At 56.9% G+C, this 23,086-nt stretch overlaps 1 protein-coding gene across 1 annotated transcript; it reads right to left on the bottom strand.

Annotated features, from left to right (window-relative positions):
- Positions 1–493: 493 nt before the first annotated feature.
- HCFC1 (host cell factor C1 (VP16-accessory protein)) lies at positions 494–22,525 on the bottom strand. Its single transcript, XM_006899929.1, has 27 exons — positions 21,810–22,525; positions 16,428–16,576; positions 15,952–16,112; positions 15,209–15,417; positions 11,477–11,561; positions 10,992–11,098; positions 10,076–10,255; positions 9,631–9,999; positions 9,213–9,373; positions 8,722–8,919; positions 8,288–8,512; positions 8,017–8,121; positions 7,652–7,871; positions 7,155–7,297; positions 6,839–6,977; positions 6,352–6,572; positions 5,656–6,066; positions 4,470–5,574; positions 4,222–4,364; positions 3,164–3,608; positions 2,527–2,847; positions 2,232–2,350; positions 2,003–2,140; positions 1,582–1,767; positions 994–1,294; positions 672–735; positions 494–533 (listed from the first exon to the last, which is right to left on the bottom strand). The coding sequence occupies exons 1-27, from the start codon at positions 22,000–22,002 to the stop codon at positions 494–496; spliced, it is 6,138 nt and encodes a 2,045-aa protein (XP_006899991.1). The 5' UTR covers positions 22,003–22,525.
- Between the last annotated feature and the right edge of the window lie 561 nt (positions 22,526–23,086).

The following is a 23,086-nucleotide window of genomic DNA, read 5'->3' as shown; positions in this document are numbered from 1 at the left end:
AGTGGCGCGCAGAGGCGGTGCAGAGGCGGCCGGGAATCCGGGGGGGCCTCTGCGTCAGACCAGGGCAGGGTTCAGGTTCTGTCAGGTCAGCGGGAGTGGTCTTCATTTTCTTAAAGAGTTTTCATTTCCACCAGCACAGGTGGTAGGAGACAGGCAGGGTCGGTGCCCTAGGATGTTGTTCGCAGGTTCTGCTTAGGATTCCCAAGAAGCTATGGGGTACAGCGAGAGCGGGGGAGGAAGCAGCTGTTCTCCGTGCTCACCACTCTGACCTGCCTTCTGCTTCCTCACTGGCAGCGGGGAAATGTGCTTTCATTAGGTATGTAATTCTTCTTTAAAAACAGACAAGACAAATGAATGATTAAATGAGCACATGAACAAACAAATGGGGCCAGAGAATGAGGTGCCAGCGGGGTGGGGGCAGCCCCGGCAGGTGGTGTTCCTGAAGCGGAGGGGAGAGGTGTGTGGAGAAGAATCCGGCCGCTGGCTGCGTTCCTCACTGCCCGTCTGCCTTCGATTTCTTTGGAGCGGATTTCCTGGGGGATGGAGGGAACAGCTGCAGGACTTGTCCAGCATGGCCCCACACCCAGTTTAGTCCCCACTGTGCCTTTTTCCACTCAGAGCACCAACCACCCTCCACCTCGGAAGGTTTCTGCACGGGGCTTCCTGCTTACATTTCCGGAGAGGACATGGGCCGTTTGCTGGCCGGCTTGGTGCCAGAGCTGTCTTTACTGGTTTCTGTAGAGAGACAGGGCAATAGGTAGGGTCCCCTGGAGGCTATGGACAGACTGGGCTCCAGCCTGTACCAGCAGCACCTGCCCACCAGACACCTTCAAAATATGCCTGGAAAATGGGCCCTGGATCACCCAGCCCCACCTACTTAGTGTGCACCCCACAGGAGGAACGACTGGGGTGGGCATAAAAAAAAAAAAAAAAGTCTAGTCAGGCTAATGACAGAACATTTCAGCAACAAGGAGTCTCAAGGACAATCCTCACCTTGCAACCACCTGACTTGCGTGGCGGGACCGTAGCCCTTCTCGTTGCGAGCAGCAATGCGGAAGATGATGGCGGGCTTGGTGGTGTAGTCGATATGGGCATTGGAGAGGCTGGAGGACTGCACCAGGCAGGAGGGGCTGGGCCCACAGTACACCCGCATGAAGGCCAGCTGTGCTGGGGCCGAGCTCTTGGCCTCGCTGCTGGCCTGTGTGCTCTGAATGGCCAGGTACACTGAGTACTCGATAATCTTGCCCGAGGTCACAGAGGGCGGCTCCCAGGTGAGATGAGCACCATCAGGGCTCTGGAAGCCAAGGGTTCAGGGTCAAGCTCAATGCTCCCCCACCTCTCACAACACAGGTGGGCTGACATTTGTGTTGCAAGTGCCTTCCTGGACCACCTCTGGCTCAACTGGGACCTGTGACTTGCCTCTCAGAGTAGGGCACATTGGGTACCACCCACAAAGACTGTCCAGTGAGGAGGTGGTGGCAGGGGACTTGCCCTTGGTCACCCAGTGGCTGGTGACAGAGCCAAGACAGCCACCCCTTTCTGCCAAAGGTGGCCATTTCATTGAGTCCCACAGCCACTCACTTTGCTGATCTTAATGGCACACGGGGCCCCGGGGAAACCAGGCAGACACGTCTTAAAGGCGGAGATTTCGCTGAAGGGTCCACGGCCACAGGCGTTGAGGCCAGCCACACGGAACTTGTAGGCTGTGCCTGGCTGCAGCTCCTGCTTCTTGAGTTGGGTGTAGTCTGGGACGGTGCCAGAGTCATCCTAGGGTGCGGAATGCAGAGAGCAGGAAGAGAAAAGTGTCACGAGGCGCACCGCCCAGACGGCAGACTGAGGACCGTACAGGCCTGTCCTGTTTCCAGAGGTGGGAGATGACGACAGATCCCACCTCAATCCAAGCTCCCACTTCTCCACTCCCCATCTCTGGAATGGCCTCTGTCGTCCTCACCTATGAACAGGGCCCACCTCACCACAAAGGTACCTGCTTGCAGGCACTTACGTCTGAAGAGGTGGCATCGTCTGGCGGCAGGAAATAATGTGTCACCATCATATTGGTGCCTTTAATGACACCCACATCAAACCACTGGTTCTCTTTCTTCACAGGGGCTTTGCTGGGCGGGGGTGGGAGGTCAGGCTTCTGGAAGACAGCAACGAGGACCAAGGATGAGACGTTGTGCACCTCTCCAGGAAGGAGGTGACACCCCCTCAGCCTATCCCGCCTCACTCACCACCCCAATGGTCTCTATGCCATTGGCGACTTCAGTCAGGGTGGCTGCAGCCTGGAGCTTCGCTGGGCTGGCTACTACAACTGGCTGGGGAGCCACAAATGTGTTAGAAGGGGCCAAACCTGGAGAGAAAGACAGTGCTGGCATCAGTACCAACGTTTCCCCAGTGTCCTTGACTTTCAGTGTGCTCCGGATGGCCAGGCGCTGGCTGTCTTGGACTACAACCTCCTGTCTGTCCAACTGAGCCCTAGATCTCCCAGCACCCTCCCGACATAATCCGATGCTGGGCGCTGCTCACTCTCAGTGGCTGTGGAAGGTAGCAAGGCCACAGTGCTGGGGGCGGCGGCAGTCAGCTCACTGAGGCAGTTGCTTTCGATGGTGGGGTCGTTGAGGCTGTCAGCAGGGGCCAGGGCTTCAGTGGGCAGGTGGTGCTGGGCCTGGGCCTGGGCCTGGGCCTCCTGTAGCTGCTGCTGTTGCACCAGGGCTGCCAGCTCCTGCTGTGTCAGTACAATGGGGATGGTGGTGGGCTGGCCCTCCTGGCCCTCCGCTGACAGGTGGCCCAGCTCTGCCTGGGTCACTGCGGCCGCAGCTTCGGACGTGTCCATTGGCTCCCCGGTGCCTGCTCCAGGGGGAGAACGTCGCTACTCAGGAGGAGTAGAGGGAGGCTCGCCTTCCTCCCCGCCCCAAGCTCTTGGCACACTGTTGCCTGACTGGGCTCCATCTGCACCAGAACGGGCCTGCAGCCTGCCCTGGTCCCTTGTGACTTGTGCCACCCTCATCAGAATCCAATCCCTTGGCTGCCTGCTTGGAGTGCTGAGCAGGGGAGGCTCGGGGATCTTCCAAGGGGCCCATTTCCCCTCTGGAACTCCCATTCAGCTTTGTGCAAAGGAGACCCAGCAAGCCGAGCTCTCTTGCAGCCTGGCCCAGGCACCTACCCATGACAGCCTGCTGGGCAGCCTGCAGTACTGCCTGGATGGCCAGGGCCTGGGCTTCCTCCGTGGCCGCAGCCTGGGCAGCTGCTTCGGCTGCAGCAGTCACTGCTAGCTCCTCAGGTGTGAGCCCTGTCACCATGAGGGTGGTGGTGCCTGCCTGGGCCTCAGCCATCAGCTCCTGGGGCAGTGCCAACTGGTCTACCTCAGACTGTGCGGGCTGGGGAGGCTGGACCACCACGGTGGCCACCACCGCGGAGGTGGCAGGCTCCTGGCCCGAAGATGGGTCCCCTGTACTGCTCAAGTCCACGGCGGCCTGGTGCTCAGCGCCCTGGGCGGCCGCCAGGGTGTCGGCGGGCTCCCCCAGCAGGGGCGTGGAAGCTGGCTGCAGGAGCTGCCGCGGAGGGAGCTGCTGGCGAGGCCCGGGGGAAACCTGGAGGTCCTCTGGGGGCTGCAGGATGTCAACAGCAGAGAAGGGCATGTCAGAAGTTTCTGTGTTGGCTATGGTCACCGTTATCGTGGCTGGGATGGGGACTTCGGTGGTCAGAGCCCCAGGGGTAGCCTCAGTCATTGATGAGATCTTCTAGAAAGGGAGAGAAGTCCCTGTCAGAGGGAAGGAGGGCACCAGAGCACGAGCAGGACAGCCTCATGCTCTCCCCCAGGCCCTGCTCTTAAGGGGTCCAAGTGACACTTATTACGTGAAGAGGAAGCCAGCATTGCCTGGAGCAGAGGGGAGGGAAAAAAACCAAGAGGACAAACTTTGAACCTCAGTGTGGACATCTAAAGGGGCTTTGAGGACAATCTTGGGCATGGCCACAGTCATATGAGCTACTCCAGAAAAGAGCGCTCCACACACAGAGGCCTAACCTTCTGGCGTCAGCCCAACCCTGTACACAAGGTTGCCCTTTTATGGTCTGGAAAAGGCACAGGGGAACTGTACCATGTGCAGTACAAGAGTGACCTCTGGTGCCCACTTCTGGAATAGCCGCATACCCGGTTCTGGAGGGCCAAGCAGGCAGAGAGAGAGAGGGAGGGCAGAGCAGACCCCCAGGGGAAGCTCTCACCGGTACGGAGGGACCTGGAACTGGTGTGGATTGAGTGACGGTGGTCACTGCTCGAGTCAGTGTGGAGGCCACGGAGGTTGTGACTGCACTCTCGCCCTGGGAGCTTTCCATCTCACCCTGATCGCTGGCAGCTGGTGGGGGGTCTGCGAGGGCCAAGTGAAGCTGCTCAGCAGGGGTCCCGAGTCCCAGCTCCCCCCTCCCCTGCTGTGACTGGTGTGTGCCTCAGCTGGAGCCCTGGGAGCACTCACCCTGGTTGGAGCTCATGTTGGAGGTGACAGTGGTGGCTGTGTGCGTAGTGCCCGTCTCGTGGGTCTCACATGGTGGGTTGGAGCAGACCCGTTGGGTTGGGAAGGGACCCAGCAGTGTGGGGCTGGCCTGAGGAGCCACTGGGGCTGGTGCTGCCCCTGGATCCAAGCCAGCCTCCAGGGCCTGGTGGGCAGCACTGTCGTCAGGGAGCAGGGAGCCGATGCTGACGGTCATGGTGGTGCCCGTGGAGGTGGTCTGGTGGGTCTCACAAGGGCCATCGGCAGGCGCCTGCTGCTGGCCACCGTCGGGCTGCCCGGAGGCACCGGTGGCGGTGGCGGTGGTGGCCGTGTGTGTGGTACCTGTCTCGTGGGTCTCACAGGGAGGATTGGTGCACACTCGCTGGACCCTGCCTGCATTGGAGGTGGTGGCTGTGCTGGTCGTCCCAGTCTCGTGGGTCTCACACGGGGGGTTAGAGCAAACCTGGCTTAGGGGGGCTATGGGGGGGCCCAGCAGTGCCTCCAGGGCGGCCACAGTCATGATGGTGCCCGTCGAGCTGCTCTGGCAGCTGTCACACACAGGCCTGGGGGCGTACTGGGCCTCCCTGGCGCCCATCATGGAGCGGGCTGTGGTGGGCGTGTTGGTCGTATGGGTGTGCTGGGGCTCCAGGTGCCGTCCCCCAGGCACCAGCTGGCCTAAGCCTGCTACAAGGCTGTCCTTGCTGCTGGCGCCGCCGGGTCTACTGCCACCAGCCTCCAGCACCAGGCTGGGCCCTGGGAGGGGTGTCACACACGGTGCTCTGGTGGCCAGCACAGTCATGGTGGTGTGGGTGGAGCTGGTCTGGCAGAGGGGTTTGAGTGCGCTTGGGGCTCCCTCGGCCGACCCGGTGCCCACACCCACCTGTCCAGCAGCAGGGGTGCTGGCAGCACAGGTGGGCTGGGCCCCTCGCTGCTGGTTGGCAGCTGCTGACTGTCCAGAGCCCATCCTGGCCACGGCAGTGGTGGCGGTGCTGGTGGTGCCCGTCTCATGGGTCTCGCATGGGGGGTTGGCGCATATGGGCTGGCCAGCCATGTGGGACGTGGCGGTGGTGGCCGTGTTGGTGGTGCCCGTCTCATGGGTCTCGCATGGGGGGTTAGTGCATATGGGGGGCCCTGTACCACGTGGAGGTGCTGACAGGTTGGCACTGACCACTGTGGGTGTGTTGGTGGTGCCCGTCTCGTGGGTCTCACACGGGGGGTTGGTGCACACTCGGACTACGCTGCCATTCTGCTGCCCCACTGTGGAGGCTACGAGTGACTCCTGCCTGTCACAAACGAACTGGACCTGGGGCGGCTGGGTGTGTCCCCCAAGATTAGCCACAACTGTGGTGGTGGCCGTGTTGGTGGTGCCCGTCTCGTGGGTCTCGCAGGGAGGGTTGGAGCACACCAGTGTCACGGTACCAGGTTGGACGTCACCCTGGCCCGAGTCAGCAATTGTCACAGTGGCTGTGGGCTGCTCAGTTGTTGGTGAGGCCAGAATGGACACAGGGAGGTCATGCACTGGCTGGGCCTCGACCCCACTGGGTGCTGTGATCAGAGTTACCTGGGTAGGCTGGGAGACAGGCTAGAGGAGACACAGGCCAAAACACATCAGTGACCCCCCCCTGTCCGGCCTCAATCCCCAAAGCCACTTCCCCAGGGGGTATACAGTCCCCTCTACGAAGCAGGGGAGGGGGGAGAAAGGAGCTCAGCTAGGAAGCCAATCTGCCACCTCCACCAGGGTCGCAGTGTTCTGTCACTGACCCATGACAATGGCAAGACCAAGTCTACAAGGGGCGCACGGGAGAAAACCCTAACTCTGTTCTCAGGTCTGTCCATTTGGGCCCCAGCCTCCACAGCCCACACCTACCTGCATGGTGATTGTGGGTGTGGTGAGCCCACTGGCAGCGGTCAGTGTGGTCTGAGCAGCTGAGACAGTGATGGCCGTGGGGTTGATCACCTGGCTTGAGAGGGTGGCAATGGTTCCCAAGGTGGTGATAGGGGTGGCCAGGGAGGCACTGGTGCTATGTCCGCCAGCACCAGCAAGACTGGTAGAGACAGTGCCAGTCATAGTGCCAAGGGTGGTGACACCTACAGGGCACAAAGGAGGCGGGGCGGGATAACAGCTGGTGCCACATCCCCAGAAGCTTCTGACCCAATGTTGCTATGTATGGAGCTTGGACCCTATATGATGGGCAAGGCCAGAGGATCCTGGGAGTCCTCTGAGGACCTAATAACTCAGAAATCCACAGCACTGGAATGGAAGGCTGTGGGCGGACCCCCGTGGCCTCCCTCACCTTAACCACAGAGATGGGGACCTCAGTCACTGCTGAGGACCATGCCAGCAGGCGACATACCTGTGGTGCCCTTCACAACCAATGTGGTCACAGCTGGCTTGACGGCGGAGACAGTGACTGGGGTGACCAATCGAACGCCACCCATGGGCACAGTACGGAGGATGGTGCCTGGTTGTCCGGGGGCCCCCTTCAGCACCACCTGGACACCGGAAGACCCACCAAAGTCACTCAAAGGCTAGCTGGGCCTGTGCCGTCCCTCCCAGGCCCCTCTCGAGGCCATACGTGGCAGGTGGGATAGGGGAGGGTCAATTGGAGGTCTGCTTGGGGTGGGGGCACAGAAGTGCAACAGGCTGACCAGAGCACAGATGTGCCTCACCTGGGTCACTCCTTGCTGCCCATGGCCGGTGGCAATCTTGGGCACAGCAGTGATGATCTTGGCGGGAGCCCCGGTCCCAGAAGTCATAACTTTGGTGGTTATGATGGTGATAGGAGACTTGATTCCAGGACTGCTGGTCACACCTGGTGGGCAGTGCAGGAGTAGCATGTCCTCAAGCTGCCTCCTGCTGCCACCACAACTCACCTCCCACCTTGGTCCAGACCCCTTGTCAGATGCACACGACAGCTTCCTGTGCCCTTGACCGTCTGCATGTCTGGTCTGCAATGCTACCCCAGCTGCTCTCAGCTGGACTGCCAGCTACACCTCTGCTAGCTCCTACGGATGCTCAGAAAAAGCCTAATAGTGAGCGGAAGCTGGCCGCAGAGCACACACACGGATCGCGGCTGCCACCAGCTTAGTCAGCCTCAAACTAGGTTCCCTGAGCCCACGATGGCAGGGGAGTTTGTGACATAGGGTTCAGGCCACCAGAACCCTACCTGTAGCGCCCGCCTGAGTGATGATGGCTGACATGGGGATGGTCTTAATGATGGTGGTGGTGCCAGGCTTGGTAGTGCTGGGGGAGACACTGCTGATGCCCAGGATAGTTGGCTTGCTTCCCGCCCCACTGGCCTGTGTGGTCGTAATGATGGTTGTGGGCTTGCCGTCTGCTGATGTCACCAGCTTCAAGATGGTCCCGGCTGGCAGGGGGCCTTTGGTCTGGGGAAGCAGGATGGAGAATGAGTCAGCAGGCCGAGGAGCTGGTGGCCCAGGCTGAAGACACTGCAAGCTGAAGCCAGTGCTGGGACAACACAGCCTCAGCAGCCTGAGCGTGGCTTGTCCTCTGCCTGGTGCCCACTCCCACCTGGATGATCTGTGTCACTGGGCCCGTAGAAGCCTGGCCTGTGACTGCAGAAGTCTGAACGGGCTTGGTCTGGACCACTGACATCACTTTGCCAAGATTAGAAATCTAAAAAAAAAAAAAAAATAGAGAAGAAACTGACAGAAGAAGCAGGAGTTGGTCAGGTAAGGAACGGACAGCCCAGGTAGCTGTGCAGCAGGCCACTAGGATGGGCCACAGTGTGGCTGCTATTAAACCAAGCTCAACCAACCGGTGGCCAGCGAGCCACACTCACCAGAGCACTGCCTCCGGGGACGGAGATGGGACTCTTCACCAGGGTGATGGTCTTGGTGACGCCGCCCACCACTGTGGTCACCACCTGGGCTTGCTGGGCCACAGTCACTGTGCCAGATTTGTGCACAGTAATGATGGGGCGTGTGGAAGTGTTGGCAGCCGAGGACACAGATGTCCCCACCTGTGCGGCAGCCGTCTTCAACATGCGAGTGGCAGGGTTGCTCACCTAGGGGGCGGGGACAGAGGCTGAGGTGGGAGGGGGAAGGAGCCCCCAGACATTCTGCTCACACCATGTTCGCCCCTGTTCCCCACAGGTTCAGCTTAGCCCAGGTCCCTTTCTCCTTCCAATACTGAGAGGAACTGGACGACCAGCAGTGCTCAAGAGCGAGGTGGCTGGCTGAGCAGTGGCCCCAGAAGCCCCCCAAAAACGCTTACCATGACAGGTGAGGAGGCCACTTTCACCGTGGCTGGGAGGGTGGTGGTGCCAGGGGTCACAGCCACAGTTTTGACAATGGTGGTGCCTGCCGGGACGCTGAGCACAGTGGGTGCGGAGGATGGGGGAATCTTCTGGGTAGCAGCAGCTGCCGCAGCCAGCGCTGCCATTCCACTCATCTGCGGGTTGCTGCCAATCACCTGTGAGGGGAAAGCAGGGACTATGAGGCTCGTGGTGGAGACACAGGGGCACAGCCAATTGGCATGCCCTCTACCTAACCTGTAGACCCCACTAAGTTGTGCAGTCTATGCTCATGGCCCCAACCCCGGAGGGCTCTTACCACAGACCAGACACAGGAACCCCAACGCCTGGAGTTGGCCAGAAACTTGGGACAGAGCTTACAGATCACGGGCAGACAAAGCTCTTTCCTCATAGGCCTGGCTGAAACCTTTCACTAAGCCCCGCCTGCTCCCACCGCAGGCCTGCAGCTCACCGTCCCCTGTGCGCTCTGAGTGGGCACGACCATTCGAACACCCGCAGGCAGGGAGGTCACACTGACGGGGGCTTTCCCAGCCTGGCTGGCAGGTCTCATAGTGACCAGTGGGGTTCCTGTGGTGGCCTGAGGCCCAGTTACTTTGAGAACAGCAGGGACACCTGGCAAGAGAAGAGGGCAGGCGTCAGGAGCAGCAGAGCCTAGGGGACACAGGGGTGGCAAGTCCCCTTTGGCCCAGCGCTGGATGACGACTCCCTCTGACCAGCCTATGCGCCTTGCTGTCTGCTGTGCTTTCTGACCAATTCTTCTCGGTGCCCTCAGAGGACTGCTTCGCCACAAGCAGGGCCAAGCTCTCCTCTCTGGAGTACCAAAGCAGCCCTGCAGGCAGCCCCACCCAGCACCCCAGGTGCCAGCTCACCTTGAGTTCTAGCTGCAGTGGGCACAGAGATAGAGCTGCCAGGCACTGTCGGCAAGACCTGGATGGTGGTGGTGGTGGTGGTGGTGGGAGGCGCAGCGGCAGCCTGGGGCAGCAGCGTGATGCCCACCTGGGTCAGCGGCTGCACAGGCGGGGCCGCTGCTGCGGGTGCAGGGCTTTTGGGAGGGTTGGCAGGCACTGATGGGACTGGATTTGGGGTGGGAGAGGTGGCAGTCGCAGCAGTGGCAGGAATGTCGTATTTCTGAAGCTGCAGAAGGTAACTGTCTGCTGTGGCCACTGGCCCCCAGCTCACTTCCAAAGAAGTGGTATTGGCGCGTACCAGCTGGACTCGGGACGGGGGTGGCGGCTTTTCTGTAGGAAAATACAGCTGGTTAGCAAAAGAAACGGGAGGCTGCCTGGCTGGGGTTCTTCACAGCAGAGGACTCACCTGTTTCTAGGTACCAGAGATCCTTGCAGCACACCTGGTTGTTCCAGGCCTTTCGATAGCCATCTCGCCCACTCCAGATGTACAACCGAGTATTGATGGCCACTGCACAGTGTCCAGCTCGAGCTCGCGGAATATTGTCCTCCAGGGTGTCCATCAGGATCGTCTCCCAGGCCATGGTGTCTGCAAGAGGGCAGAGAAGTGGTCACCAAGGAGAAAGGTATAGGTCCAGGGCTCTGAAGGGGCCTTTAGCTTTCTGCAGTCAGCAACAGGGAATTAAAAGCACAACTCCTAAGAAACTACTAACTCCCAAAGAGCAAAAAGAACTATAAAGAACAAAATGTAAAGCATGAATGACCAGTTGGGAAAGCCACTGAAAGCCAAATGGACAAAAGTCCAACTGGAAATGGAATGGACAGCATGAACTGGTCGGAGATGTTGCTCAAAGGAGTCCATTCCTCGGTGAGCGGGGTCAGCATAGAGCTCAAAGGCTGGCAGGGCCACGTGACATCTGCTGGAGCTCCGCTCCTGGTAGCCCTGTGCCTCCACAGAGACGACACTGCGGAGCTGGGGACGCAGGTGAGAGGAGCATCCTGCATACTGTCATTGGTTAACAACAAAGAGGAGCTAGCCAATACTGTCAGAAGAAGGGAGGGGACAAGAGACACCACGGCCTCAGAGAAGCGTTAAGAGGTGGGCCATGGGACACGGTTCTTTTGGTCCTTGCATGCTACCCTGCAAGTGAAGAATCTATTCATAAAACAGTGTGTCGCAAAAAAGCCCCCAACAAAAACAAAACAGTGTGTGGCATCCTTTTGCTGCTCCAATTCCCAGAGTCTAACAGGAGTCCAGTTACAGCCCACTGAGCAGAGATCCTCCCTACGGCCCCAAGAACCCGCCAGGTGCGAGGCAGCCATACCCAGGTTGAGACAAGCCAGTGTGTTGGTACACTTCCACTCCTTCTCGTGTGTGGCAACCTTGACATCATCCATGACGAGAGGCACCCAACCACCAAACACGTACATTCTGGAAGGGGTGAGGGAACACAGGACAGGACTGGCAGAGTGCTAAACTAGAGGCCGCTTCTCAGGCTTGCCCAGGGGGCCCCCAGGTCCCAGCCCTTGAGCAGCTCAGGTCAGGACCCATTTTTCACATAGAAACTCAGCTGCTAACAGCCTCCAGCCTTTGGACAAACCTGGCCTTCTGCTTGAGGCCAGGAGACCCCTACTCCCCAACTCTGTCGTCTTTTTTTAGCACTCTCACTCCCAAAAATTGCCAATGAAATGAGGAGACAGGGCAGCAGTGCCCCAGGTCCTCCAGAAAAAAGGGCTTCTTGGGCCTTGGCAACACCCTGTGAGCTCTTTGGGGACAGGGCAGCAAAGGCAAGCAGACACAGGTACTCACTTATTTCCTATGGTGGTGGCTGAGTGGAGGCTCCGAGGCAGTGGTGCCACGCCACTGAGGCTGGGTTTGTTCCACGTCAGTGTCTCTGTACAGACCGAGAAAAAGGAAGCCATCACCACCTGGAGCTGACATGGTGCTGACCACAGGAGGCCCTGGCCTCCCCTACAGCTCCCCTCGCTGCAGTCACCAAGTTACTGCAGCCCCTAAACTTTGCCACCTTCCTAGGCGCATTATTTCCTCCAATATTTTTGAAGTCCCACAAGGAGCCCGACAGTGCCTTCAATGCTGGCTCCCAGTGGTGGAAAACAAGCTCCGGAAATCATCCTAGGGATGCACCAGCTAGTGCTCCCCTTACAGCTCAGCTTTCTTAAAAGCAATGCTTACATCCAGGACAAAGGTTATAGTATGTTTTATTAGAGGTTAATCTAGGAGTCATCTCTCACCAGGACAGCAGGGAGAGTGGAATGGGACACTCCATTTCCCAGCGACCCTACCTCACCTTGATGGTGCCCCGAGTACCACCAGCTTTCAAGCAGCCTAGCTTGCTGCCCTCAGCAACATGTGCTGTACATCTTCTCCTCTACATGTGTGGCTACAGTGTGAGAATGAGTTGTCTTCCTCGCATTAAAAAGGAAGGATCAGTATAAGGTCTACTTGGTGTCAATCTGCTTTGAAATATAGAAGATTAAACAAGCGAGCTGGGAAAGGGCTAAGAGAGATGCCAAGATACATGGGGATCTGCAGAGCCAACAGGGAAGCTCTTCCACCTAGAGGCAGTGTTCTGAAGTCCAGCCTTCCACAGGGTGAGGAAATAAATATGTTAAAGTTATCTACTTGCAGTATTTCTGCTACAGAAACATCAGATAATGAAGACAGTTTAGTGCTGTGGAGTTGTTGTGACGTGGCATTGACTTGATTACGACCCATAGTGAGCCAATGAACAACAGACCTGAACCCTCACACTTCCTGACACACTAGAGTCCACTGCAGAAGTCACCCTGTCAGTCCATGTGGTTGAGGATCTTCTCTTTTGCCAACCCTCCACCTTTCCCAGCATCATATCCCTCTCCAAGGAACAGCCAGTGGATTGGAAGAGATCCGTATTTGTTCCCGTTCCCAAGAAAGGCAATCCAACAGTGTGAAAATTATCGGACAGTATCATTATTAACCACATGCAAGCAAAATCCCGCTCAAGATCATTCAAAAAAACGGCTAGAATAGTACAAAGATAGGGAACTGCCAGAAGTTCAAGCAGGATTTAGAAGAGACTGTGGCACCAGGGATATCATTGCTGATGTCAAATGGATCATGGCTGAAAGCAGAGAATAGCAGAAGACCATCTATTTGCGCTTTACTGACTACGCAAAGTCACGACTTTGTGGATCATAACAAGCTGTGGCCGACATTGACAGGACTGGGAATTCCAGAGCACCTGGTTATGCTCATGTGGGACCTGGACCTAGGTTGGGCGGACAGAGTGGGAGAACACTGCACGGTTTAAAATAAAGGAAGGTGAGCATCGGGGAGGTATTCTCTCCGCACACCTGTTCAATCTGTATTTTGAGAAAATGATTCAAGAGGCTGGACTCTGAAGAACGTACTATCAAGATCGGAGGGAGGGAGACTCATCAACTTACACTATGGCACAACCCTGCTTGCTGCAAGTGAGAAGGACTTGAAGCACTTCTTGCACCAAATCAAAGAGTACAGCCGTCAATATGGATTGCATCTCATCGTCAACAAATTCCTACCACTGGAAGTAGGGTACTTAACAGGCAGCTAAAATGTGGATGCAGTTTAGGAATTGGCTAACAGGGTTACAAAGTGCACTAAAGCAGGTCTATACTGCCTTGTTGGTGGAATAAGAGACATCAGAGGCGATTTTGGTAAAGGTGCACCCTCTGCGCCTCCACCAAAATGTGAACGTTAAATGTGCCTCTAGTGAGACCTTAATGCGACTCAACAAGGAAGGGTGATGTTTTTCACGCAAAGAACTTGTCTTAGTTACGTTTAACTATCTGGTGGCAAGTAGAACATGTACATGATGAGCTTGGATATTTGCCTGACAGGACTTCTAAGAAAAATCTTAAGGGCACTGGGTGGTTTTCTCCTTGCCACTTACAATAAAATTTAATCGAAAAAAAAAAAAAAATAAAAATCAACCCAACAAAAAGAGATTAATTTAAAAATACACTATGCAAAATGGAAACAGCACGTAAGGGGCTTGAAAAACTCTCTCATACAAACTAAGGATGTGAGCCCCAGAATGTTCCCCAATTGCACGGCTGTACTATCTTTTGTTAAAGAGAGTAAGCCCATGAACTGATGGGATCTATCCAACCACCCCCTCAGCTCAGAGTGAAGGCGACAGAGAAAGAATGAAAGAAAAGCAGCTGTCTGACTCTTGGAATTCTCCAGGCAGGAAACAGGCTAAATGAACTACATCTGTTGTCCCACAATAAAAGGACCGTCTCTGGGTCAGCTCCAAGCCCAGAACTACTGGAAGGAGTATAAGCAGCAGAGCAGTGTCAAAGGTGAGGTCGCATTCTCCTACAGCTCCAAAGGCCAGACCACATGCTCCTGTTATTATGGCTCTTAGGTGACTTCACAGCAACCACACATACAACAAGAACAGCAGCAGCCCCGCCCATTCTGTACCACCTCGCAATGTCAGCTCTGCTTAAGCCCACAGCTGCAATCACTGTGTCAATCCATCTCCTTGAGGGCTGTCTTCTCCTTCACTGATCCTCCACTTTGCCAAGCATGACATCCATTTCCAGGGACTGTTCTCTCTCCATAATGTGCCCACAAAGTTCCATCGCTCTATCTCTAAGAGGACAGGGCTGTGACGTCCAAAGGGATTTCATGGCCCAATGGGGTAGGGCAGCCACTTGGGACCATTCAATCAAGGGAGTTCCAGTGTGTCTAGAGGGCAGAGTCGAAGCCAGCCCCCATCCCAAAATCTAGATGGTCTCAGAGAAGAGAGGATATTTTCAGAAGCCAATGTGAATTATTCCACTGCATTTGGGACTTGCTTGGGGCCCATTACCCTTTCTCACACTCCAATGCCTCCTGATTGATGGAAGTGTTTACCCTGAACCTGTCCCACCACTGGGTACTATAAGCAGATAGATTTCAGATTTCACACATGAAGAAAAATTTTGCTCCAGGATGGCATATACACCCAGAACCTTGTTTCACAAAATGAAATTTTGGACTTGGAGGGGATTTTAACTTCTCGAATGATGGGATGGAGTAAATGTTTTGCACGTAGCAAGGACATAAATTTTTAAGAGGTAACGGAGGGGGAGCATTATGGGTTCAATTATGTCCTCCAAGAATCTTTGCTGCAAATCCTAATCTCTGTGCCTGTAGCCACAATCCCATTGGGGAATGGGATGTCTGTGTTATGTTAATAATAAGAGGTTAATGTAGGGTGTGTTTTGTGTCAATTTCTTTTGAGATCTAAGAGACTGAGCAAATTGGGAGAGAAAAATACCAAGATGAGTGGAGATCTCTAGGGAACCAGGAAACAGAAGCTGAAAAACACAAGGATCTTCCTCCACAGGCAGGAGAAAACCTCCCCACCCCCCACAACCCCCACCCCCCAGGTCCAGACTCTGGAACTCTAGCTTCCTCAACGGTGAAAGACTCCGCATCTGCTTGTACGGTCTGTGGTAGGAGCATTTGATAAGGCAGGAGACTGTGACACCAACACCCAATCCAGCTTACCAATATCTAGGGTCCAGAGGTCCCCCAGCCTGCAGCCACTCATCCCTCCATAGATTACCAGCTTGGATTTCTTATTGTCTTTTTCAGTGTAGACCACAGCAGTATGTGACTCACGGGGTGGGGGCAAGACCCCGTAAGTGATGGGGATGTCCCAGGCTACCACTCCAGAGCCAGGTCGCAATTCCAGGATATATAAATCATTCAGGTACCTGACAAAAACAAACCAGTCATGGCAAACCGCCCTCCACTCATGAGCACTCAGCAAACAGGGTTATCAGTTTCTCCAGAAAGGCCAGAAGGCCAGGCCATGACAGTGTCAAGTTCTCCTTCCCTCAAGAAAGGGGCTTTTAGAAGTCCAGGACAGGACATCCTGAGTCCAAAAGGATAGTGAGGTTTGGGTTCACACATGTGTCGATGGGCTGCCTGGACACCATACCAGGGCCTCTCCAGAGCATGAGGATTGGCCAAGTGCCTTGGAAAATTCCAGTCACTAAACTCACAGGCACTAAGGTGGGAAAGGAAAACAATTTGCTAACAGGGCTCTGAAGAAGACAGAGCACCCTATGCCCAAGTGTGCTTCTCTGCAGGCAGCCTGCACCTAGTTCATGTCTCTCGTTCTAAAACGGAGCCAGTGATGCTGATCCACAATGTGAAAGGGACTTGGGCAAGACAAGGCTGGCTATGGCCCAGCCAGAGTTCCATACCACTCACACATGCGACTTACAAGAAAAGGGGAGCCTCACCTTGGAATGTTGTTCTTAGGGTCCTCACTGTCATTGGCCAACCCTCCAAATAGGTAGCACTTGTTGCCCACGAGAGAGAAGCTGTGACCAAGTCGAGGACATGGAGGGGGTCCATTTTTGGGTGTCTTTGCTTTGAGCCTCTTCCACTCCCACCGACTGGCCTGTAAAAAGAAGACTCATTGGTTGAGGCCGGAGCCAAGCAGGCTGCTGCTGCTACGGGGTCCCATTACCTGGTGGCATGCGGAGAGGGCCCCACCCTGAGGCTGAGAGGGTTCCTGGCCGCCTGTACTAGCTGCCAGAATTCTAAGTGGCCATGGCCCAAACCCCTCCTTGCTTGTATTTCAAGGCGCAGGCCACTGGAAGTAACACTTAGAAGGGTCATTGGTGCCAAGGCCTATGGGTGTGTGAAGATGTGCCCACCCCACCCAGATGTGAAGGATGGGCCAGGTGCCAGGGTCTCTAAAGTCAGAGCTTACCTGGAGTTCATAGAGGTCATTGCTGTATTTCCCATACTCCACCATTCCACCAAACACCAGTAAGCGGGTCCCATCGCACACAAAGCCATAGGCTGCACACCCAGGGGGAATGTCCCCTCTCACCGCTGGGATGAACCACTGGTTGGTTGCTAGGAAAGAAGAAGCAGCAAGTCAAGACACAAGAGTTCCTAGGAGGCAGAGAGTGGCTCCTATGAAGCCCATGCCTCATGTGCTTACCTAGCCAGCCCCTGAACTCTGAAGGGGGGGGGGGGGTCAAGAGACAGGACCCTTGCTTCCAAAGGTGTAATACCACCTTGGACTTGGCTACCCCACACAGCCTTCATGAACCTGTTCCTTGTCAAGGACACGTGAGTAGGCAGGAAGGCATGGCCCAAATGGACATATGTGCTCTGACAAGGTGCCCACTACTTCATTCTCAGCAACTCAATGCATCGTCAAGCAGTCAACTCTGCAACCTCATGGGCTCTGCTCAGCCAGGGGCCTGCAGCTGGGTGCCAATGTGCTTTCCTTCCGCCAGGTGGCGCTGAGAGAGGGACCTCAGTCCTTGAGGTGGGAAGACTCAATCTGTGCTCTAACCTCACAGGGCTGCAGTTTCCTAGGTGATGGGCCACAGCTCAGTGGCAATGCCACCCCTCCTCCGCTCATCCCCACGCCTCTGCCACTTGAGAACAGCTTGCAAGTTGCAAGTTAGAGAGGTGGTGGCTGCAGCAGTAGAAGCAGCAGCATGCGCTTCCGTGCTGGCCTCTCGAACCCCCTCACCTCCAGCTGAGGTGGGATGGGGAGACCACAAAGAGGAGGGGAAACCAGATGCCAACCGTCTCTTCACAAAGCACAGACAGGAAGAACACAGGGCTCCCCACTTCTATCAGGCGCCTTCTGGCTTGGTTGCCCTGGGGGAGAGTACCCTGGTCTTGAGCCACCATGCCTCAACATCCAATTTCTTGGGCCACTCCCTGGAGGACAGTCTGTCACCCCCCAGACTCCTGTAAACCCAAAACTGGTGGCTGTAGGCAAGTCTCATCCCATGGCCTTTGGTTATGGGATGGCTCTGAGCTCTGAAGAGGTCCCACATGCCTCCCCCTCAGGAGGCCAGACCTTGTACCCCAACTTTCGCATTCTGAGCTGGGACATCCATTTGAAGGCAAGCTTCAAACATACCCCCGTATCCCCAAGGCCAGGGGTACTCAGGCAGCCTTTCACAGGACATGGCCTTCACTGTAGGGAAGAAGGTGACCACAGTGACGACCATGTCCCCTACAGAGTTCCCTCCCCACGGCCCAACATAGAATGTGGCTTAAAGCTGGACTCCTGTCCATGGGGAGGGCAGCAGCTGCTCCCTCCCGAGGCTCCACAGCATGTTGGCCACTCAGCTGAGTCACCTGTCCTCCTCACCTCTACCATTTCCTAAAGCAGCAGCGGGGTACACACAGGTGTGCCCAAGAGCCCAGCTCTTAGCCTCATCCCCATTCTAGCACTCAAACAAGCCAAGAAAAGCAACATCATGCCAAGATGGGCCAAATCAAACCTGCCCAAAGGGAGAGCCAGCTCTGACAACCCCTGGAAGGAGCCGTTTCTGAGGGTCAAGCTAAAAACCAGAAAGAGAAGAACAGTGCCCAGGAGGGGGCGCCCCTCCTGAGACCATCGAGGAAACAGACCAGGTGCCATAAGTAGGGTCAGGAATGTTGGCTGCACTAGAACAAACATCAATTATCGGATGGGAAGACTGCGTGCCTCCATCCCTCTCTGTCCACAGACCCCAGGCCTGTCCCCTGAAATGTGCCTGAGAAGCCCTTCCCCGTGACATTCTTAGATGAGGCAGCTGTTGTCAGCCCATGGTGCCAGGTATCAGATGACCCAATCCCAGGGTCCCTCTCTCTAAACACGCTCTGGCTTGTCACTGGTTTCCGGGCGGGCCTGCAGCTTGGGCAAGGGCCCTCGTGTCTCAGCAGGCGGAAATGCCAGCTACCTCTACCCCTCTGCGCTTTGCAAAACTGCCACCCATCCTCTTTTAACACTGGAGGGTGGGTGGCAGTCAGGTGACACAGGCACCCGGACTGTCTTCCGTTCTGTTCACTTTCTCACACTCAGCAGTTACTGTGGGGCCTGCACAAGGTGCTGAGAGGGGCAGAGGAACTGGCTGTCCAGAGGTAAAGCTCACTTTGCCCACTGAGGGGTATGCTAGGGTGAGCTCCATTTCTTCTCTCAGGACAGCCCCTGGACAGGTCTGGAGGAGATTCAGACCGTACCCTCCAGGCAGTAGAGTGGGGGGGGGCCCTTCCCCCTGTTCCTTTAGGGGTTTTAGGGGTTGTCAAGCTGCAAAATGCCTCAAGTCTGGGAATTGATTAAGGAGCGATTCAAAACAGACCTCTGGTCACTTGACCTCAAACTGTACTATGAAGTCAGCATGTCAACAGATCGTCCTGATTTCCCTCCAGGACACCAGGAGAGACACTTGGGAGCCTACACAGCCTCTCCCGAGAACTGTACTTTTCGCCCTGGTCCTTGGTGACCTTTGGGAGTCCAGACAAGAGGGAAGTAAGTAATGGGAGCAGAGTAGAAGGGGTTTCACAGAAGAGATGAGACAAGAAACAAAGGCCTGGAGTGGAGGGAGGTGGGCACACTGAGCAAGCAGACACAGGGATGAGGAACGGAGGGAGGGTAGTCCTGGAGACCAGGGCCGCCTTGAACACTAGGGGCACTGACATGGTCAGTCATGATCTCCGTAGCAAAATGTCAACACACCTGAACTCTTAAAAGTAGGGGAAACAAAGGGCAACGGGACCAGTTATAAAGCTTGACTTAAAGCCCTGGAATGTCAGGCTGAGAAAAGGTACAGTGAACTTGACAATGGATGACTGGCATGACCGTGACAGTGACATGCAGAGTGAGACAGTTGCCACCAGTGTTGAGCAGGGCACCACTATTTACAACTCAGTGGGTCTTTGCAGCATACATATTCTAAGAGCTACCTTCTCTAGAAGGGCATCTGCCAGGGACTTTTCTCCTTCTGCTTTAGTTTGGTTGGCTGTGACCAAACCAGGATGGACCAGGGTGAAGCTTTGCGTTGCCCCTAGTTGGAAGGGAGATCCTAGACTTGTCACTTCCCCTCATGGACCCCAATTTCCTCATCTGCAAAAATGAGGAAGCCAAATTAGATCTCTTCCAAGGTTCCTTCCAGCTATGATGTTGAATAGGAGTTCTAACAGTACTCAGAGAAAAACTTGCCTGATGTAAAGCCAGGCTCCTGCCACCTTCTGCCTGTACTCTGGTGTTGTCATGTGGACATGACCTGCCCTGAAGGAGGACCGCAGCTCAGGTAAGACGGCCCCCAAGGGTCAGTCAAGTGTCCAGATGCACAGTGCTAAATACAGCCAACAAGGGGGAACACAGGCTTTTCAAAACATGCCTCTTTCAAGGGGCCCCTCTTCAGGTGCATGTCAACTGTCCCAGCAATTCCTATTATTCTCAGATGGTGAAGATAAATGCCAGTGAGCGGGCGGGCGGGCCCTGCACACGCCCTGTGGAGCTTTATCTCGTAACAACAGGCAATGCTGGGGATCAGATGTCCCCACGAAGCGGGTGAGTTTTGAGGACTAATCCTGTAGATAGGAAAGGGCTGCAGTCGGGGCCTAAGGAGTGTTGCTGACCCCATTTCAATAGCAGCGGCAAAGGCCAAGATTTCAGAGGGCACTGCCCTGTGAGCCGCTCTGGCAGAAGAGCTGTTCCAGAACAACAAACATGCTCTTCTGCTGCAGTGGGCTAGTACCAACCAACCCGTGCCACCTGCACCTGCACCAGATCCGGCCACACCCATTAGAGCCCCACTCCACCAGGAACAAGACACAGAGCTGGGCTGGTCACGTGGTACCCCTAAGTTACAAAGATAACAAAACCGAAAATCAATGACCCAAAGCTCTCCAGCAGAGCTCAACTCGTAACAAATTTCTAGGGTGTTTCTGAGTCTGTAAACCTTCCCGTGAGGAGCCTGCCTGTTTCTCTCCTGTGGGGAGTGGAACCACCGCCCTTCTGGTTACATACTCTGGCTTTGCTAAGGTCAGAACCTCCTGCGTGGAGGAAACTGGATCTAAGTTTTAAGTGTCCAGGGGGCCACCTAAGCACCACACGATGGGTGGGTGTCAGGGTGGGCTGCTCCCCTCAAACAGCTGAGGCACGGGGGTCTGTGGCCCCAGGAAGCAAAGAACATGGGCAGTGGTGGACTTGGGAGCCACTGTAATTAGGCACATGGCCTACTTTCACAAATTGTCATTTTCCTGCAAAGGAGCCAGCTCCAGGCCCTGCTGGCGTGAAGCAGTCCACCGAGCAGAGCTGCTGCTCCTGGGCTCAGCGCTTCCAGCCTCTTGCCCATCACCTTCCCAGGCTCAACCCTCAAAGTGCAGCTGCTGCTCGGGGGGCCAGATTGGAACCACCCTGCAACCCGCGCCTCCCGCCTGCTGGAGGCAACAGGTGCTGCCCAGTGCGGGGGTCACAGCCGCGGCCAGGTCATCAGCCCGCGGCCACCCAGGCCGGGCCACTGCCAGCTGGAGCCAGCTAGCGTCTGCTCCCGGCGGCTCCTCGGCCCGGCTCGGCGCTGGAACTGCAGCCCCGCGAGGGCCCCGCCGGCGCCCCGGGCAGATGCCCACAGGGGGCCCAGAGGTCTGGCTCAACCCCAGGCTCGCGCGCCCGGACCCCTGCTTCCTAAGACCCGGTGCTGGCAGGAGGCAGGCTTCCTCCTGCACCCCTCGGCCAGCAGGGTGCCCCCGGAACTCTCACCGATCTCTCCCTAGCGAGACAGGAAGCCTTCCGGGCCAGCGGTGGCCCCGGCGTTGTGGCCAGCGGGCCCGCAGCAACAGGCCAAGCGGCTGCCGGGCGCGGGGGCGTGTTGGGGCGCCTCCGTGCGCCCGGCCGGAGGTCTCGGGGGCGCTGAGCGGCGGGAGGAGCGCGCCCCGCGCCCCAACACGCCCCTCGGCCGCGCCGCTCGGCGCCGAGGGTTTTTCCCTCCTTTTTCTCCAGACAACGTGACCTGTAATCCAGATCGGGGCATCTCTCCAGACCGGCCCCAGAGGCCAGGGCGCACGGACGCCCGCTCAGCCCTACAGGGGCACATCCGGGTGACACCCCCAGAAGAAGGAGACGCAAGGCTCAGGCATGGACGAGGCAAAGGATGCGAGAGCGCGGGAGGGCGGGCTGCGGGACAAGAGCCAGGAACGGGGAGCAACGCGGCGGAGCAGGGGTTCGGCACGGGGCGAGACGGGCTGGGCAGGGGGCGAGCGAGGGGAGGCAGAGCGGAGGGAGAGGGGTCGGGGAGCGGGGGTGCGGGGAGCCGAGGGGCGCAGCCGCGGACCCAGCGAGCTTTACACTCACCCGTGTTATACACGTGCAGCTCATCCACTATCCCTTCATTGCCGCCTCCGAACACCACGATGAGCTCCTTGATGGCCACGGCGCGGTGCCCGTGGCGGGGTCGGGGCACTGGACCCGACCAGCCCACCACTCGCTTCCAGCGGGGCTGCAAGAGCACCGCCGGCAAGTTGGCGGGCGACACGGCCGAAGCCATAGTTCCAGCAGGGGCCGCGGGAACAAAAAGTCTCCAGGCGGGGCGGGGGGCGAGTCCTCTCACACACCCCTTTTCGTCTAAGCCAGTTCTCCCGGAGAAGCGGTTTCTCACACAGCAGTGGACTCCATGGAGGCCGCCATCTTAACTATCCTCCGTCCCTCCACTTCTTCCCGTTCTTCTCGCGCACCGCTTCTCTTCACACGCCTCCTGAAACTGTCCAGAGTCTAAGCTTGAAAAACTGGCGGCAGCTGAGGCCTGCCGCCCTGACAACTTGCCCAGGCGCCCCTGCTCACAGGCTCGGGCGGGAGGCCCTGGGAGCCGCCATGTTGAGCCGCCTCTCTCTCCTCCCTTCCTCAGTCGTAGCCCTCCCCCGCCGGAAATGGCGGAGCCCCGGCCCGGTTCCCACACCCCCAAGTCCCCTTCACTGGCCGGCTTCCGGGGCGGGTGAAAAAGAGCTACAAGCGCCGCGGTTGTCTCAGCCCTGCCGGCGCTCAGACCACAATTGTGGGAGCCGCCATCTTGAGACTGTGCCGCTTCCCCGCCCAGCACTTAGTGCAGCTGCCGCTCCCGCGGCAGCCTCCACACTTCTAAAGAGTGGAGGCACGTCGGAGGCCGGTGGAACGAGTTAGAACTCTCGGAGGCAGCTCCGACACTTGCGCTCTACGGCTCGTGAGGTCTCACAGTTCTTTCCTGAATCCGCTTCTACTGCCTAGGCTGAGTCGGCCGCTCTGGGAGCCGCCATCTTGAGACTAGCTACCCCTTCCGTCCTACACTCTTCCTCCTGACTCTGTTCTTCCACTGCAAACCTAATACAAAGCAGCGTCCGATGCTCACTTTCCTCCTTATGTTTCCTCCGTACAGAGGCCGCTTCAAAGAGCTACAGTTAAGCTTCGAAGTGGCAACTGTACGGCAGGAGAAGCGGTAACGGCAGGGCGCTCATGCCTCCTCCCTGGGAGCCGCCATCTTGTGTAGAGAAGTAACAACTAAACATGGCGGCGGCGGTCGAGCGAGGGGGCGTGGTTTAATGACGTCAATGTCCCCCGCCCTCACACCGCTCCGTCTCGGAGCCGAAGGCTGTTAAAGG

Source organism: Elephantulus edwardii, unplaced genomic scaffold (assembly GCF_000299155.1).
Source record: "Elephantulus edwardii isolate Elephantulus edwardi_28Jun2011 unplaced genomic scaffold, EleEdw1.0 scaffold00269, whole genome shotgun sequence".
NCBI classification, from domain to species: domain Eukaryota; kingdom Metazoa; phylum Chordata; class Mammalia; order Macroscelidea; family Macroscelididae; genus Elephantulus; species Elephantulus edwardii.
Note: the sequence above shows the minus strand (reverse complement) of the source record. Positions and strands in the feature narration are given on the sequence as shown.